This window comes from Grammomys surdaster, unplaced genomic scaffold (genome assembly GCF_004785775.1).
Source record: "Grammomys surdaster isolate TR1022 unplaced genomic scaffold, NIH_TR_1.0 264, whole genome shotgun sequence".
Classification (NCBI taxonomy): domain Eukaryota; kingdom Metazoa; phylum Chordata; class Mammalia; order Rodentia; family Muridae; genus Grammomys; species Grammomys surdaster.
The window spans coordinates 5,778,483-5,797,121 of record NW_021604705.1 but is presented as its reverse complement, the minus strand read 5'-3'; the positions used below and the strand labels follow the sequence as shown (position 1 = coordinate 5,797,121).

Sequence of the window (18,639 nt, the reverse complement as noted above, 5' to 3'; positions counted from 1 at the left end):
GGCTTAGCATCCTGCTAAAAACATAGATGAGCATGAACCATACACTTACACTTGTCAAAGAAGCCTGTGCAACCAAGTCAAACTCCAACATTATTCCATGTGATTAAAAAAACAATTACAAAATTTAGATTAAGTCACAGAAGCTACTGTCTCACAGAAAATTATAGAAGTATTTGATTATTTCATGAGCAATTGTAATCAAACTATATATAATTTATGGTCTAAATTACAATAGTTTTGTTTATTTAAGTTTATACATTTTCCACATTTTATACAATGCTAAAATAACTTAAATACTAAGAAAAAGTGAGAGTTATTTAAAAAAAAATCTTTCCTCAAGCAGTTAAACTAGCAGTGCTTGACACAGGGGAAACTGAGATCTCATTGCAGATCTGTATGGGTAGATGTAGGTCTTCATTTGCTTGCCATTAAAATAAGATAGTTTTTGTTTGCTTTTTTATTTTGGGTTTTTTTTGAGAGATCTAAGAGTCATTTGAAATTTAAAAGCACTAAAATGTAATGTACTTAGCAGGAATAAACATTTTTTTTAAAAAAAAAGAAAATATGATAAGCCTTAGAATAAGGCTCTCAAAGCAATGACCAAACACAAGGAGGAAAACAAACACTATCCCTGAGATAGGTTGTGACAGTATCTTTTTTCCATTGCCTCCCTTCCTTAGACTCAGGCCAGTTCCTTTCCTTCTATAGTTGACTACTGAGAAACTTCATATCTGGCACTTCCTCAGTTTTTAATCTTCTTTTCTCTTTCCCCCATTTTCTCACACCCACAGTCGTGATGTCATCACCATTATCTTAACAGTCAACTAAATCTAGAGTTACTCTGTGTTCCGTAAAAGGAAATTTTTTTGGTGACAATAGGTGACATGTCCTGTGCCTGTGTTCTCACACATACAACCTACCATTGAGCCACCGGGAGTCATGCTGCTCAGTCCTGATGGGGTGATGGTGCCCCAACGTTCTGAAGATAGCAAAGTCTCTTCCCATGAAATCTGCAGCAGTTCCAGAGTACAACTCACCATCTGTGTTGTGACAAAGGAAAACCAAGCACATATTAATTGAAGGGAGGCAAGAAAAGCAAAGCAGCAATAATATAATTTTCATGTTACTACAAATGCTATTTCTGTCATTATGCAAAACTATTTGTATTTCTTCCTTGTGTCCTGAAAGAAGGTATCTATATAAAATGAACATTCCTGTGCTAGTCATTCAGGAAATAAGAATAAAATCTGATTCAGTGAACATAGCTAAACATAAAATTTTTGTATCTTTATCATTGATGAACTTACAAAATGCAAGAGGTTAAAAATTATATTCATTGAATACTTTGCTGTTGCATTGGTGAGCCTCTTATGGCTCAAATAATCATATTTGCAGGGTGAAATATCTGAAAATGCCATTGTATAACTTATTTTAATGGTAATTAAATGTTTAGTGTACTATTTTCCAGTAGAACTGATTCAGAATATTTTATTTGTAACAAGTAACATTTTTCTTGAAATTTTTTCTTGACTTTTTTAAATTTAATTTTTACACTGGTGCACTGGTGTGTGTGTGTGTGTGTGTGTGTGTGTGTGTGTGTGTGTGTGTTTCCCTGTGGATAGGTGCTCATTTCTGTAAGTGCGTGGAGGCCAAAAGTTGATCTCAGATGATGTTTTCCATTCCTTTTCACTTCGTCCTTACAGAGGAGTTTCCAGAACCTAGAATTTACCAGTTCTAAAAGACTTAGCTATTTGGCTTCCCTGAGTTCTTCCTGACTCTGCTCATTGTGTGTTGAGGCTACAGGTGGACTTTGCAGTCCTGAGTAGATTTTCCTGTGGGCTCTGGGGAACCCATAATCTGGTTTCCCACTTGACTTGCTATTACTTTATCCACCCCGCTACCTCCCACGCTTCCTTTATATTTTTTAATACATCTAGTATAGAACACATTTCAAACTGGTATAAGGCATTGTAAAGTCCAAACCTAAATCCTCAATGGGCCTTCAGATTTAACAAAGCTTTTGGAGAGTAAGCCATTCTAAATCCCAGATATAACTTAGTGAGTTGAAGATTGTATTCCTTTTGAAGTTTTACTACAGAAACATCATGGACTCTCAGCCACAGTTTAATACCAGAAGAGTCATTACCAGGAGTTAAAAACACAAAGCCCAGATGGGAACAGGAGGAAAAGACAGAAAAGTTCCATTAGCTGAGGACCATTCTGTGCTTTCCAGGCAGCCACCTCTGCCTGGATGTCTCCAAATGATCTCATTCAGTTCTGTCAACATCCCAGAGAGAAAAATAATATTGCCCCTGTTTTACAGTTCAGGAAGGCCAAGGTTTTTGGCTTAATGGTTAGGGAGCCAGGGTGAAGGTTCAAATCCAGGCCCCTGCTTAATTCTAAGGCTACCATGGTAAGACATAGACCTTTGAATGAAGTGAAGTTTCCCAAATTTATGTTTTCTGTCACTGAGACAGAAAGCATCTCATAGTCACTCTTCTAGATAACATGTAATTGCCAAACTACCTCAAATGAATCATTGCATTTATAAAGCAAAATAACTAAAGTGGTAAAATATGTTTCTACAAATAACAATCATTGAAAGGACATTAATAATATTTTTTGATTATTAGGATGGGCTAATATTCTCATAATAGTTAACTTGAAAATAGTCACAAATTAAAGAGATCATAGAGAAACAAGTTAAATGTTTATCATTCTCCATACACTTCTTTATTGGATAAATAAAAAATTATCTGTCAGTCCTCAGGAATAAATACTTTGGGGATATTTAACTAATATCATTATTTACATGTTATTCTTTACTTATATATCCAGTTTTCACTCATAAATGCTTTGCAACAAAACAGATATTCTCAGGGATCTAACCAAATCAGCTTCATCAGTGGAACTTTGCCTTCCTGAACTTTTCTGTGTTATATGTTTTTTGTTTGTTTGTTTGTTTGTTTGTTTGAGACAAGGATTCACTATGAACCCCTGGCTGGCCTAGAACTCCTGCTGACCAGACTGGACTCAAAGTCAGAGATCTATTTGCTTCTGCCTTAAGATTCCTGTGATTAAATGTGTATGTTTAGCTTTCTAAATTGTTTTATGGACTTTGAAGAGTCTCAAAAACATTGAAGAATAAGTGGAGGGAAAAAAATCTCTTTAAAACTGTCTTTCTTGTTTTATTTTTTTAATGAACTTTAAAATTGACTATTTTGTATAGATGGCTGTGACTCAAAGTAAACAAATTGTTGATTAGACAGTAATTTGTTACAATCTACTAATTAAACTAATAATACTATTAAAAGTACTCACAAATAACCCTATGTATGGTATCTTCGGAATTCCAAAATACCTTGTACTTTCCTACTTAATTAAATGTTAAGTGTATATATGACTTATTCTCATAAATTATGATAGAGTGCTATTGTGCCAGACAAACCCTATCACTATAAAGAAGGTACTCATTCATTTTTAAAGGCTTTTTGGAACTTGAATGCTTATACTTCCTTATAACTTATCTATATTTAAGCATTTTAATATTTTCATGAAAATCAATACCATAAACCTTAACAAGCTATCAGTAGATATAAATTACAATATTCTTGTCATCAGTGAGGACAAAAAGTCGGTGGTTAAAATTGCATATGATAAGCTGGAGTTGTGGGAGTTGTGGTCCTGCTACAAACCCTATGAGTGGGCTTCTTGTGCTCTCTTTTCTTGAAATTTCCAAAGCATGTTTTTTTTTTTTTGTCATTTGCGGTTGTTATGTTGTAAAAATAAAACTGCAAGACGAGGAACTGAGCAACATCAGCTAATCACACCCAACAGGATCCTGCATCACACATGGGAAAAAATCTAATGCCATGATAATAGAGGTCTGACTGCTTGCTTTGCATTACAATGCTAAATTCTGTCTAGGTCCACAAGGGAAGTCTCACATTTATAAGCTTCTGTTGTACAAACCTTTTTCCTACATTTAAAACTATTGGTTTTAAATGGCTATAGCCAATTATTGGAGGGATTTGAGAGAGCTGGATGTTGAGTTACATGTTTGATTGTGGAGAAGAGACCACAGGGAGAGAAAAGAGAAGAGGCTTTGAGAGAAGAGGTTTTGAGGGAAGATGTACCATGAGCACATGGTCACAGGAAACATCAAGTATTTGGGGAACACCTCTGAGGAGATAGCCATGCCAGTAGTTTGAAAAGTAGATTAGGGATTACCTCCATAAACGTCAAAGCCAAATAAAATAACTATAGTCTGAGTCTCATTTATTTGTAAGCTAGTCAGGAATAAGCATAAACTGGTTGTACTACATTCTGATCACTCGTTTGTCCAGCTCCTCCTAATTAAAAATAAGCTCCTCCTAATTAATAAATACACAATTACAAATTGCAACAAATTTCTTTGGTGGTAGGAAGGTGCTTGGATCTTTCTCATGCTAGCTGGGTTATAGGCTTACTTCTTGTGTTCACTGTTATACAAGGATGAAAAAACTCAGCATCGGAAAAAGAGTGAGGAGGAGAAACTAATATTCTTCCGATTTTCCCAAGAGGAAGGAAGATCGTTTGGACAAAGCAGAAGAACTCAATGTTTTTACTAAGAAGATGACTAAATTTAAAAATTGAATTTTGAACAAATGAGTGGTTGAGGTTTAGGAATCACTTGCCTATAGCCATGGAAAATCACCTTTCACCCAAATATTACTTTTTGCCAGAGAATAAGTTTTGGGGGATAGATCACTTCAGATAATTGTGAGGTACTTCAGTGCACGATCTCTTCAGATTCATTCATGGTCAATAGCTGTTTTGTGCTTTTAGCCTTAGATACAATTCCCTGCTGAGATTTCTATGAGGATTCTTATTATAGGTGAAGGTTACATAGAAGATATAACAACATTGTTATTTTGGCTGATAGTCTCAGTGGCAAAATGCCCTATTCTTACTTTTTCTGGTTGATGCTAAGCAGACATATAATACCAACCCTTGTCTATGCCAGTTAATACATTTTTCGACATTTCCAGCATGTACTGCAGTTGTGCCATAGTCTGTGGATTTTTAAAATGATCTAGGTAGTTTTGAGTTTATATAATGCCCAGCAGCTTATGTTTGTGAACAGATAATATAACAGTGATACAAAACTGAAGTTTTGCCATTTCTAGGTCATTTATGAAGTAATCAAATTACATGTTGAATATTCTTGATGATAGTGTTAATACACATTTTCGATCCATGCTATTGAAAATATGAAGATATATTTATATATCTTCATATTTATATATATATATATATTTATGTTTTGAGTGATATTACTGTTGATATGCACCCTTGAACTCTCTCTGTACAATAAGCCACTAATGAAAGAAAAGATGGAATGTGTCCAGTTTTGTTATGTTGATGGTAGAATAATATACTCAGGGATTGGACACTGTCTAACCAACAAGAATGTAAAGTGTCTGTGCAAAGAAATACATATGGAAAGGTTGATGGCTCAAAAACAGTACATCAGACTATGATACACCGCGCTGACAGATACAACTAAACTATCCAAAAGGCTCCAAATACCATGAGGACTATTTGAGTACATGTCCATTCTGTCTTAGTGGTGACCTTTTAAAACTGTGTCTAAAGGAAGCATAATTTACTGGGATGAATGAAAACAGGTCTGTGACCTCCACATCTACCACAGCTGACTTCCCTGAGAAGCTCGTATTAAAAACAAAGCTTCACGTGCAGTACTAGAGGCGCTGTTAACAGCTCAACATGAAGTAACAATGTGGCTTAGATCAGCTAATGTCTTGGATTACAATTCCTAAGAAGGGCGTGGTGAGGTGAAACTGAAGAAGGAAAAATAAATTCCCTGATGAAATTGCAGCCTTTCTGGCACTGGTGAGGAGGGTGACATGAATGTGTACGAGTATCAAAGAAACGAAAAGACCAGGCTATTATGTTGTTAACACCTTGAGCAAATTCTACTCACAGAGGAGTGGGTAATAAGAAACAGAAGAAGAAAAAAAGTTTATCTCTCTCCTTTTCTACTCCCAACCCGTATTACAGGAATGAGACCCAGGGTGTAGCAGTATCACACAAGGAAAATTCGGTACCTTACCTCCTTGTTGACCACTGTCTAGATAGCAACACTTGTACTCCAGATTTGCTCTATACGTTGTTCTTTTAGAGCTGATAGTTTTCTGTGATGATGTGTTCACATGGCACATTTTTAAAACATAAAACTTATAAGACACCAACCCTGCTTCCTGGCTTCTTCATGGACAACTATTACTACTAGTTTTGTCTGGTCCTACTTCACATGCCTTCAGAAATGCACAAATACTCAAGTGGCTGCACTCTGTTATACCGCAGTATTTAACTATCTCAAGAAGCTATGGAATTAGCCAAGCATACTGTTTTATATAGCAGAGAACTGAGGGCAGAGAGGTTCAAATAATGTACTCAACTATATCTAATCACGGTAGGGAGTACCTTTTTGGTTCTAATCCCCACTGAGAGAGTATTTTAATGCCAAATTATGTTCTTTCTTGAGGCAAGGCAGAGTTCCAACTTAAAGCAGTACCCCTTCCTGATGGAATATTTCTAAATTATTAGTTCTGCATTGTCTGGGAGAGATTTCACTGAGAAATCACAACTGCTCTCAAGTTAGCTATTCCTTCATAGCATGAAAAATGGGAGTTACTATTTAATTAGTATGGAAAGTACTAGATTTTATTCCTGTGCTCTGTTCACACCTGGTATTTATACTGAGCAGGGGAACAAATGCTATCTTTAATAAGGATATTTTAAACAAAGTCAAAAAAAATACTTGCAGGTGGAGGAACTAAGAGATATTTTAAAAATAAATTCTGCCATACATCCATTATTTTAAAAGTTTGAAAAATTAACTTTATTAAGATGACTTAAATTTTTAGATCATGTAATTGGACTTTGGCATTTTTTGGTAGTCTTTGTCAAGGGAAAAAAATCTAGTTGTCTGTAGCCAACATTTAAAAACCCATGACATTTTGCAGAGGTTACTAAACTTTGGTAGTTTGTATAAACTGCATTTTTAAGTGTCCATTGACTTTTAACATTTTCTATTGGTTGAACAGCTTCATACTGCCATTGTAAGTAATAAATACCATCTGCACAGTATAATATCTTCTGCTAAGATAAATACAAAGATGTTTTGAGTGAAACCTAGATTTGGAGAAAGAAGTGGCCTTATACTTTCTCTTTTATGTGCTTAACAGAGGAGGAGTACTCATTATGTGAGAAAGTAGAACTTCCTCATGGCTACCTTCTGATATGTAAAGTACTTCCTTTACATTTCAGAGTGCTTAGTACTCTAGATTCAAAAGTTTGGTTAGCGAAGAAATATTTGTATTTAGAAGACCCATAAAATTAATGAGTCATGTTAAAACTAAAAGTCATATCAAAGCAATATAGCAGAAAATACCTAAAGAGTCAATAAAGAGAATTTTATGTACTCTGAGAAGGAGTATTTGTAATACACACCTAAAACAAACAGCCACAGTAAAAATGTTATAGCTCTTGAATTAAAATGGCATTGCATGGGAGGGGATGATGGACCAGTAGATAAAGCCACTAGCCACCAGTCTATCTACCTCAGGTCAATCCTCACAACACACAACTCCCAAAACTTGTCCTCTGACTCCACATACAATCTATGGTGTTGCTTCACTGGTATCCCCAACACACAAAATTGATAAATAAATATTCAATCATTTTAAATATGTCATTGATTCTAAGGGATTTTACCAAATATGGAAGGGGCCATAGTCATTCCTTCCTGTTGTTTTTATAACTGATTCAGAAATTAATTTATTTTGTTTTATGAATAATTACTTCATTACTCTGAAAGTTTCTGGCCACATTTTGCAGTAGTGGGTCTCTTAGGTCTGGACGCTCATGGAAACCATGCATTTCTGAAAGGTCTATTGTTCTTTCTCAGCCACATATCGCCTTGCTGAACTTCTCTCTCTTTTCCTTTTCAGCAACCTATACATCTTTTTCAAAGGAACCCTAATATAAAACCAAACTTTGGAGTTTCACTTTCTTTGTAGACTTTGTGTGGTTGCATACCATAGCAGCTATGTAATGCCAACTGTCATCATCCTTTCTCACTGGAATAATAAAATAAATAAGCAAATCCCTTCTGAGAAGCATACCACAAGCTAACACAGCATTAGGCACATTTTTACAGACTGCTTTTTGAATAATATTTCTCATTTTTAGTGTGCAATTTAAATAAATTCAGATTACAAGTTAGAACAAGGTAAGATTCCTCCTCATTGTTTAAGACAACTTTTGAATTTCAGCATGTACGCATGAGGAAGGTGTCCACATGTACACATTAGGTTACCCATGAACAGGGAAGTTATAAATTTGCTAAGTATGCAGCTTTTCTTCAGGTTTAAAAAGTTTTTTAAATGCTTCATAAAAGGATCAAATGGGTTAGAATTCTTTAGACTGAAAGGCTATAAAAGAGATAATTTATATTGCAATGTTTTATTCTAAAGGGAGCAAAGATTAGTGGTAAACACTGGACAATAGTGGACATGTATCTCTGTGGTTAAAGCAGTTGCTTATATAACTATAGAGTTTTATTTCTGTGAGTATACAAAGCATTTTTTAATTACAAAAGAATTGAAAAGCCTTCTAGACTTACAAGAAACAAGCTAAGCACTAACTTACTTTAAAAATTCAATTCAACTTTGATGTTTGAAAACATTTATTATTTTTTAATCTTTACATTTTATGTAAATATAAGAAGTACAAAAATATAATGTGTGGAAGATCGTTGTTCAAAACTAAAAAAAAGGCGGGAAGAGTGGAAAGTCTTAAAAGGGAAGAAGGGAGGATGGAGGCCGGGTGAGGAGGAATACACCACAAGATTCCTTTCTTTAAGCTTGCATTTAGTTAAGCCCAGTTTTCAGATATTTAAAAGTCTGTCTAAAAGGTCTTCACCTTTCAGTGCACACTAACACTCCGACTTCTTCTCCCCCTTTAACCTTTGCACTGTTAATTGTTCTCCAGTCCTCTGCAGCAGAGGAAAAACCAGAGAAGAGATGATAAACATAAAGGAAAAATGAAGTCACCTACACCATTATGTTAGTGTTTAGGCAAAGATGACACTAAAGCCAGAGAACATATGACAGAGTATTTCCCTTAGGGTCACACTATGACAAGATACTCCAGTGAGTCAAAGAAAATACCATAAGGAAGTCTCTTCCAACTAGCCTACCCCTTGGCTTCATCATGTGGACGAAGCTGTCCAAATGTTGAAACAGTAGTGTCTTGAAGTGCAACGTTCATGATACACTGAATGCTGTTCTTTCCTGACTATATCTCAAAATTTTTACTCTAGTTTTTCATGAAATGAAAACAAAAACATTCTTAAAAACAAAAAATTAAACTTCGACCAAGGAAGTACAATGCTTCAACCAATTATTCTAAAGGTACAGTTAAACTGCTTTCCTGAGTATGATTGAGTTTGAGTAGGGCAAACACCAGTCGACAATTTGTGATTTATTTTTGCTTTTTAAAAATATATTTGTGAACATCACAGGTGATGTCCTCCTCCTGACATTATTAACAAATATGATTGAAAATCTTGGCAGGTTAAAATAATAGGGCACCCTGTTATTAGTTATAACAGATTCACTATTTAAGCAATTGGTGGTTACATACCTATAAGAAGAGAGGCAGTCAGTAGTTTGGGGTCATAAGGACTCTTCCCACGACCATTTTCAAAATGTGAGTCCTGCAGTCTAAAGATGTTGTCCTGAAAAGAAAAACAAAAGAAATATTGTATTCATTTATAAAAGAAGCGTTTTTAAACATGTCAGTAAATCACAGAGAAGTTGAGTATTCACGTCCAGCATGGAGTACATAAATTTGTGTAAACTTTAGAGATGACAAAATAAATTAAATGGACTGAAAGAGCTGATCCTAGCATACTAGCCAAATAGCTACTTAGTTTGATGAATTTTTTTTTTAATCTGTGAGCATGCTACAACTAAAAGGATACAAATGAAGGGCTATGAGCAGGATTTGTTATTGTAGGACTAGGATGGTTTTTTAATGTTTTGTGTGTGCCAAGTACATGTATGTCATATGCAAATGGCTTTTGGAGAAACAAAATTTAGATGTACATGAAGCAACTCATTTTCTTTATCATATAGAAGAAAATAACAGATTATATTCTAGACAATTTCTATCTGATTTTTGGTATATGCAATCCATTAAAAATTATTTAGCCAGAGCAATTTCCCTACTCTCTTCTCCATGCAATGTGTATGCTTCTCCTGTAAACTTCTGACACTTAATTAACTAGCAAGGGACATGAAACCATCCTTGTCTCTTTCAAGGGAGCCACTCTACTTTTCACAGAGTTTGCCTGAGGGCTGGCATCAAGAGAACAGTGAACATACTTTTTTATTGGTTATTTTATTTACATTTCATATATTATCCCCCTTCCCAGTTAAACCTCTATCCCCTCCTCCATCACCCCTGTCCCTATGAACCCACCCACCTACCCCCTCCCACCTCACTGCCCTATCATTCTCCTACACTGGGTCATCTTCATCAAGCCTCCACAGGAACAAGGGCCTCCCCTCCCATTGATGCCAGATAAGGTAATTCTCTGCTACATATGCAGCTGGAGCCATTGGTCCCCCCATATATACTCTTTGGTTGGTGGTTTAGTCCCTGGGGGCTCTGGGTGGGGGGGAGGTCTGGCTGGTTGATATTGTTGTTCTTCCTGTGGGGCAGGTCATCTCTTTTGGGGAGATTGAGTACCCAGACACAAGAATAAACTTTTAACTGCACAGAAGTATGCACATGGTGCTGGGTAACTTATGTATTACAGGGAGGCATGACAACAAAATCCCTTAGAAGTAGGTTTTAGACTCACGGCTAAGAACCCTCTGTCTCAATATATATTGTGACAGGTGAGTAAACTCAGGAGTATTTTTGGCATTGTACATACACAGGTGACCTGGGTATTAATTAGTTCAGAATATGCATGCTTTTTCCAGTATGTATGCTTTTTCCAGTAGTGCATTAACATGTCCATAGACTAAAATAAAATAGTGGTCTTGGCAATTTTTCTACTAATCACATAAAAGTATCTTCTGACTTACAATGGCAAATGGTTCGTTTTATGGTCAGCAAGGATCACTTTAACACTATTTCTGATGGAACTAATGGCAGAGTTTCAAGTTAGAACTCTTAGAACCCATTTTGAATTGCAGAGAAAAGTGTAAAAGGAAGGAAACTAAGGCACTCTGCAGCTCTGCAATAGTGATCATGAATTACTTGTCTTCATCTTTCTTTTCACTGATTCAGTATCTGCTGTCTGCTAGCAAGGATGGTGCTTTAGCTTTGTTCTGAAATTCCTACTGTGTAATAATTTATGGGTTTTCTTAGAATCTTGCAGTTATAGCGGGAATGTTGGTAATCTAGGCACCAAGCCCAGCTTGGCAAATAATCAGACTCAGATTTCATGTGACCATACCATAACTCTGAACCTCTTGTCTAAAATCTCAATTTTAATGTAAATATTTAACCTTATAGTATTACCAGGAAAGTTACTATTAAATTTATATAAAGAATTTTAACATGGAAAAATAAATAGCAGGTTATTTTCCTTTTAATGCTATTCACATGATCACTCAATGAATATGCATATTTAAAATAAGTTGCTACTCATATTGTAAAATTTTTAATGTGATATGAAAAACTAACATATTACTACTCAATTATGATTGAATAAATCACCAAAGATCAAACCTTATTTTATGGTACTTCAATACCAAAAATACAACATAAAAATCATTAACTTACACTAAGATACATAAAAACTTATAAGTAATAGATTGATTTCATGTATTTTATTAAAATAGAAAACAAAAATGTACATTTGGGAGGGTATATTTATGCTTGAGTCTATAAGTGCACAAATCAAATGAAATACTATTGCAATCGCTAAGTATGAATATTTATTGAAAGTTGGAAGAAACACTGAAAGTAGTCACAGAAAGAATAATATAAATACTATTGCTTCTTTTACTCATCGACCTTTTATTATCTTCTCCGATAGTTTTCCAAAGTATGAAAGACATAATGTCTAAGATCGTGTGTCCAAGTTAATCAAACAATGTCAACTTAGATAAGCTGGACTTCCAATGTCATGTAGTATTTGATTTACAAAGTAAAAGGTTAGGCTCTGAAGGAACAGAGGTTCAGCATGTCAGTCATAGTTTAAGTGAAAAAAAAATGACCCTTGGTCATGGTAGCCAATAATATGCTCAGAGCACGCTTTCTTTTCCATTAACTTCACATATAAATATTAAGTTAATCACTCCTCTTGCTGATAAAATACCAATCCTTTAAGTATAACTGTTATTGAAATGTCTGAACATCTCCTACTAAATCTCTCTTCTTATAGAATTCTATAGTGTTGCAAACACATGCAGTTTCTTTCCAGTCCAGTGAGATGTGGTCATGGAATATATATCTACAGGCTGTAGAGAGCAGTATATAAAGTTACTTGCATACACACACTTGTATTATAAAGTTCATACCCATTACATATGGAAATGGGTCCAAAGATGCTGAAATTGAACAAAATGGCTGTTATTCCTGGCTCTGTCCTTTGCTAGCTTTGGACCTCAGGCAAGACCCTAAGCTCTTTTAAAACTCAGATTCCCCATCACAACAGAATAAGAAAAATCTCAGTTTTAATTTAAAAACGTATTGTGAAGCTATATAATATATTATAATCTATCCTAAAATATGTTCCTTTTTTACTATAATAAAACAATCATGTTTCATGGCTATCAAAATTTCTTATGTTATGGGGCAAATATGTTCACAAGTAAGATACCTTCAAAAATACTCATCATTCCTCTAACATTCACAATTTCTTTACCAATTAATCTTTATAATTATACATTTGACTGAGAGTAAGCACTTATATCATACAAATAATTAAATACACTGACCACAAAGAAAGCAAATAACCCAATGTAAAAAATGGGGTATAAAAATAAACAGTTAGTAGACCTCCAGTAGTAGATAGACAGGGCCTCAAGAGGAGGGATGGTGTTATTAACCCACAGTCAAAATTTCTGACACAGAAGTGTTCCTGTCTAAAAGAACTGCAGGGGCAAAAATGGAGAAATGAGTGAGGGAAAGGTGGTCCAGTGACTGGGGCCCAACTTGGGAACCACCTAATGGGTGGACAAGGCTTGACACTATTACTGATGCTATGGTGTGCTGCTTACAGACAGGAGCTTAGCACAGCTGTCCTCTGAGAGGCCCAATCAACAGCTGACTGAGACACACACAGATGCTTACACCCAACCATTGGACTGAAGAAGGGAGCCCTGTGACTGAATTAGGGAAGGACTGAAGAAGCTGAAGAGGAGGGCGACCCCATAGGAAGACGAGCAGTCTCAACTTACCTGGATCCCTGGGAGCTCCCAGGTACTGATTCACTCACCAGGCTTCATACCAGAGCTGGTCTGAGGCTCCTGACACATATACACCAAAGGATTGCCTGGTCTGGCTTTAGTGGGAGAAAATGCACCTAATCCTCCAGAGATTTGAGACCCTAGGGAGGGGGTGGGGACACCTACTGGTGGGGGAGCATCCTCTTGGATACAGGGGAGAGAAGGAATGGAATGAGGAATTGTGGGAAAGGGAACTGGGGGGAGGGGCAATGGCTGGATTGCAAATAAATGAAATAAATTAAAATATAAATGAATGAGAAGTATTTTTTAAATCTTTTGCTTTCTGGTAATTGCAAATTAAAACCACTTTGAGATTTTATCTTCCCCTAGTAATAATTGCCAAAATTAACAAATCAAATGGTAGCAGATGTTAGAGATTATATGGGGAAAGGGAAACACTCATATACTGCTGGTGAAAGTCAAACTCATAAAGTCCACTATAGAAATTCATGTGGAGATTCCTCAAAAGCTATACAAGATTTTGGAGATATCCCCAAAGGACACTAGATTTTCCTTTAGACCATGTTCATTACTGTTCTACTAATAATAGCAAGAAATTGGAAACATCTTAGATGCCATCAATTGATGAATGGATAATGAAAATGTGGCTCATTTAAATAACGGAATAGAATTCAGCTTTTAAGAGAAAGGACATCATGAAATTTTCTCTGTAACTTGATGTAACTTGATGACGGTAGAAACAATAATGAATGAAGGAATCCAGAAACAGAATGCAAAATGGCCAGAACCACAGGGTTTAGGGAGCTAGTAAGAGATCTGGCCATGGGAGGATTCTTCTAAGGAAGAAAATGCAGGATTATGAAGGGATAAAGGGGGATCAGAATAGGAGGATTACATGGGTGTGGAAGGTGGAAGGTCAGGACAGAGAGAGAATATGGGAAGGGTTACCTAATAAGAAAGGCCTTTTGTAAAGCCATATGGGAACCTAATGCTACTGAAGCATCCAAAAATACACACTTACACACACACACAAACACACACAGAGACAGACACACAAACACATACAGAGAGAGAGAGAGAAACACATACAAGGAAAGAAAGAAAGAAAGAAAGAAAGAAAAAGAAAGAAAGAAAGAAAGAAAGAAAGAAAGAAAGAAAGAAAGAAATTTTAATTTAAATAGTTTCTCTATAATGGAGGAGACAATGCCCCAACTAGTCGTCATATGCTATCAAATAGAATTCCCCAGGACTACGAATGTGTTATGACTTATTAAGTCATTGGATAAAGAGGTCTGTTAGACACTGTCCCAAATTTCATAGGTTACTGCCAATGCTATCAGTTCCCTCCGCAACATGACAGTATGACCCTATTGCTAAATAAACCACTTACATATGACATCAAACTTGAAGAGATCTAGTTAGTGCTCAAGTAGAAGCTTTGATCCTTTTCAATAGATTCATTGTGCTGTGAGACACTATGAGTATTACCAGAAGGGAAAAAAATCATTAATCTCATTCAATTAGGAGCTCTTCAAGGTATAATAATGACCATTTGTAAGATATACCCTCTGTTACCATGATAGCACAAATGTCATGTACTTTTCCATTGGATTTAAGGCCTGCTTTATGTTATGGAATCCATACCAATATTCCTAATAAGACTATGTGCCCGAGACTAGACAGTTCATGGATCCCAGGACAAATCTGTTAATGTTATTCTGTTAACTCAGCATAGTAATGATTCCTAATGTCATATTGTCATACCATAGATCAGTACATACCTAAACCCTCATCAGAGAAGCTTCATTTGCAATAGATTATACTTCACAAAAAGACTCATAACTGGACAATTCAAAGACAATGAGGGTCTTTGGAGCATTCTGCCCTCAATGAGTTGTCTTTATCATAGTCTTCTCCTCAAGGCTCAGAGATCTGTGCTGAAGAAGAGGTAGAGATTGTATGAGCCAAAGGTGGTGGACTACATTGGAAAGACTGCTTTCCAGATACAAGAGGGCAGTTGTATTTAAGGACTCAAAGAGACTGTGACAGCACAATCAAGACCTGCACAACTTCAAGCCAGACAAAATTACAGCACAGAGAAGCAGAAGTGGGTACAAAGTTCATCCCTATCCAAGAAGCTACTTGCAAGTGATAGATTCTGGGAGAGGGAAAATCAGCTTTCTTCAATGGAGCGACATTGGATATATCAAGAATTCTCAGGGCCTGGTTCATGTACAAGAGTAATTGGCAATACAAATAGATTGTATGTCAGTTTTTAGTGTGTGTGGGTGTGTGTGTTTTTGTGTGTCTGCACATATTCTTTCTTTCTGTTTTTTTTAAAGGACAAAAAAACCCCATGAAGTTAGTGGGTAGGGAGTAGGGGAAGGATTTTAAAAGAATTGGAAGAGTGGAAGACTATATTCAAAATATCAATATTTTAATTTTTTTAAATTCTCATTAAAATTCATCCCTCTTTAGCTGGAAAGAGAGCTAAATGGTTAGTGACACACATTGCTCTTGCGAAGAACCCAAGTTCCATTCCCAGTTTCCATATCAAGCAGCCCACCTACAACTCCAGCTACAGATAATCTGATTTCTCTGGGCACCAACACCCACTTACATTTATACATTTTCTCACAAACTGACACATACACGCAATTAATTAAAAAATAAAGTAATTCTTTAAATATGTAAGTATTCTATCTAGATGTGGGATAACTTTGATATTGCTGTTTCCATTTTCTAATGAGAAAGACCTATAAAATATATAATATTTAATCATTGTGAAAACTCTGTCACAATACAATTGTGTATTAATTTCCTATGTATATACAATATATTACATAGTTCATGGTTGGGCTTAATTCAAATGACCTTTAGAAATCTGGTTGATGACCAATGATTTTCTTCTTTATAGGAATGTTAAATATATCACATATGCAAATATTGACCAGAGATCCCAAAGCCTGTGAGCATAAGAAAAGTCCATAGCTGCTTCAGTTTACTTACGCTGAAACACTTACTCAGTTTTAGCAACATGTGAATTGACTGAATGGACTCTAATGGCTTTAGCAGGCGCTACACAGACATCATGTAAGTTATTGTGCCATATTTTATTACGCGATTGCATCAGTTTTCAACGACTATTTTTAGCTTTCAAGACTACTCTTTCCCCTTTGTCTTTTGGATTTCCTGAATGTTACTAGACTGGTGAGGTAAGGCATTAGAGGAAATAATAACCATGCTAATGTCTACTCCAAAGTCTTATAAATTAGAAACCATTGGTGACATCATGGCAATAAATTTCTTAAATCTCAATCTTGTCTAAGTAATAAATTTTGGCAATAATGTTGTAATTTAAGTTATTTTATTTAATGATTAAAACATGAGTGATGTATAAAAAAAATGGAAGGCAAATAAAAAACCTGCTTACATGAGGAAGAGTTCACATTGTATTGGGAATTTATAAAATACTTTGTAAAAAAAATGTACTTCATAAAATTCTAAAAGAATGCATATTTCTTGAGCTTCTTCACTTTCCTTTTCCTCTCTTCTAGCTTCTCACAGAATATATCATACTTCAAAGATAATTTGATTTCACAGTCTTCCCTTACTCTGTCATGATTCTGTGATCTCTCTGAAAACCTCTCCTTCCTCCCTTACAAATCTGTTGCCAGCCCCATCAGGACATTCCTTAAAGATTAATTTTAGAAGTCACTTCTTAAGAGAATTCTTTATTGGTTTTTTGCAACCATGTTTTATTAGCTTTCTTTGTGCATTTCTTAATTAGCAACTGCAAACAGGCAATGATTAGAAAGGGAAAAATCTGTGGACTAGTTAAGAATGAATGCAATAAGATATCACAGGAAGTATTGTGGCATACTGCGCCTTGACAAAGAAGTTCCTTTTGGGATCAAATTCATCCGGAACTTACTTTTCTTAACAGGGTGCAACTAACACTGTGCAACCATGTGCAGCCATGACTCACGTCTCCTACTTTAATTTACATTAATTTAAAACAGGAAAACTTCCATTGCTCACTGGCTTTCGTTGCATTTCAAATGGTCCACAGTCACACATGGCTTACAGCTAGAGCACTGCAAAAGCTGTCTTTAACAGCATCGCTTTATTGCCTGAAGGAATCCTTCCTCTCAGTAGCAGAGTACAGAGTTGGCCATTCATAGATTTTTAATGAACAGAAAAGTTGACATCAGCCCCAAATCACAACATGTGCAAGGAAAACTACTGAAAACATTATGTAAGTAAGTTTTATTTTGTTATAGGAAGGCATTCTATTACATAACTCTTAAGTCAGTACAGACAGATAAACTCATATACACTGCTTTTCGGATTTGTCATTATTCTTCTACTTAGATTCTCAATCTCTTAACTTCAACACAGCTAGATGCAACTTCAAAACCTAAAACTAGTTGAAAACTGATGCAACCATTTAATAAAATATAACACAGTAAATTCCATGATGTATATGTGCTGCCTGCTAAAACAATTAGAGTTCATTCAATTAGTTGGGTTCCTGTATTGCTAAAAATTAAGCAATAAACTTATTATTTAATGATCAGTTCATGATACATTTCATTTATACAGGTTCATTATATTTCACTGATATTTGCAGAGTGGGAAACAGATTCTCTCCGGAAGTTGCTTAGCAATCTATTATTCATACCTTCCTTGTGTCTGTTTATTTCCTTTAGCCTTAGTCTTCAATGATAACTCATTATTTTTCACTTTAAATTCTTTTAGATTAAATGCATATCTTGTTATATTACTTTTATAGAGAGTGAACTCTGCATTGTAAGGAAGCCCTGTGAATGAATGAATGAATGAATGAATGACCAACAGCAGTGACTACAGAAAAATAAAAATTCTATAATTCTATCTTAATATATACTAATACTAATTTTTAAGACAATGACATTGCTAGAACACAGTTGTATAACAGACTCTAGCTACAACTCAAATAACAAGACAATAGTGTGAATTTTGGAAATGTGTTTAATTTCTTAAGGTGATGTCCATTAATATAAGTATATTATTGGTATGTATATACTTCAAATATTACCATACTCTTGTTCTAAAAGATAAAATGTAAGAGCTATGAGTTAACCCCTAAACACTA

At 35.3% G+C, this 18,639-nt stretch overlaps 1 protein-coding gene across 2 annotated transcripts in view; it reads right to left on the bottom strand.

Annotated features, from left to right (window-relative positions):
* Positions 1-18,639, bottom strand: part of Sema3a (semaphorin 3A) — a 201,761-nt gene that overhangs the window by 70,807 nt on the left and 112,315 nt on the right. For both annotated transcript variants that reach the window (XM_028776066.1, XM_028776067.1), the window contains 2 exons: positions 9,715-9,808; positions 921-1,040 (listed from right to left, as the gene is read on the bottom strand). In XM_028776066.1, the coding sequence (XP_028631899.1) occupies positions 921-1,040; positions 9,715-9,808 (214 nt within the window). The remainder of the gene's footprint in view (positions 1-920; positions 1,041-9,714; positions 9,809-18,639) is intronic.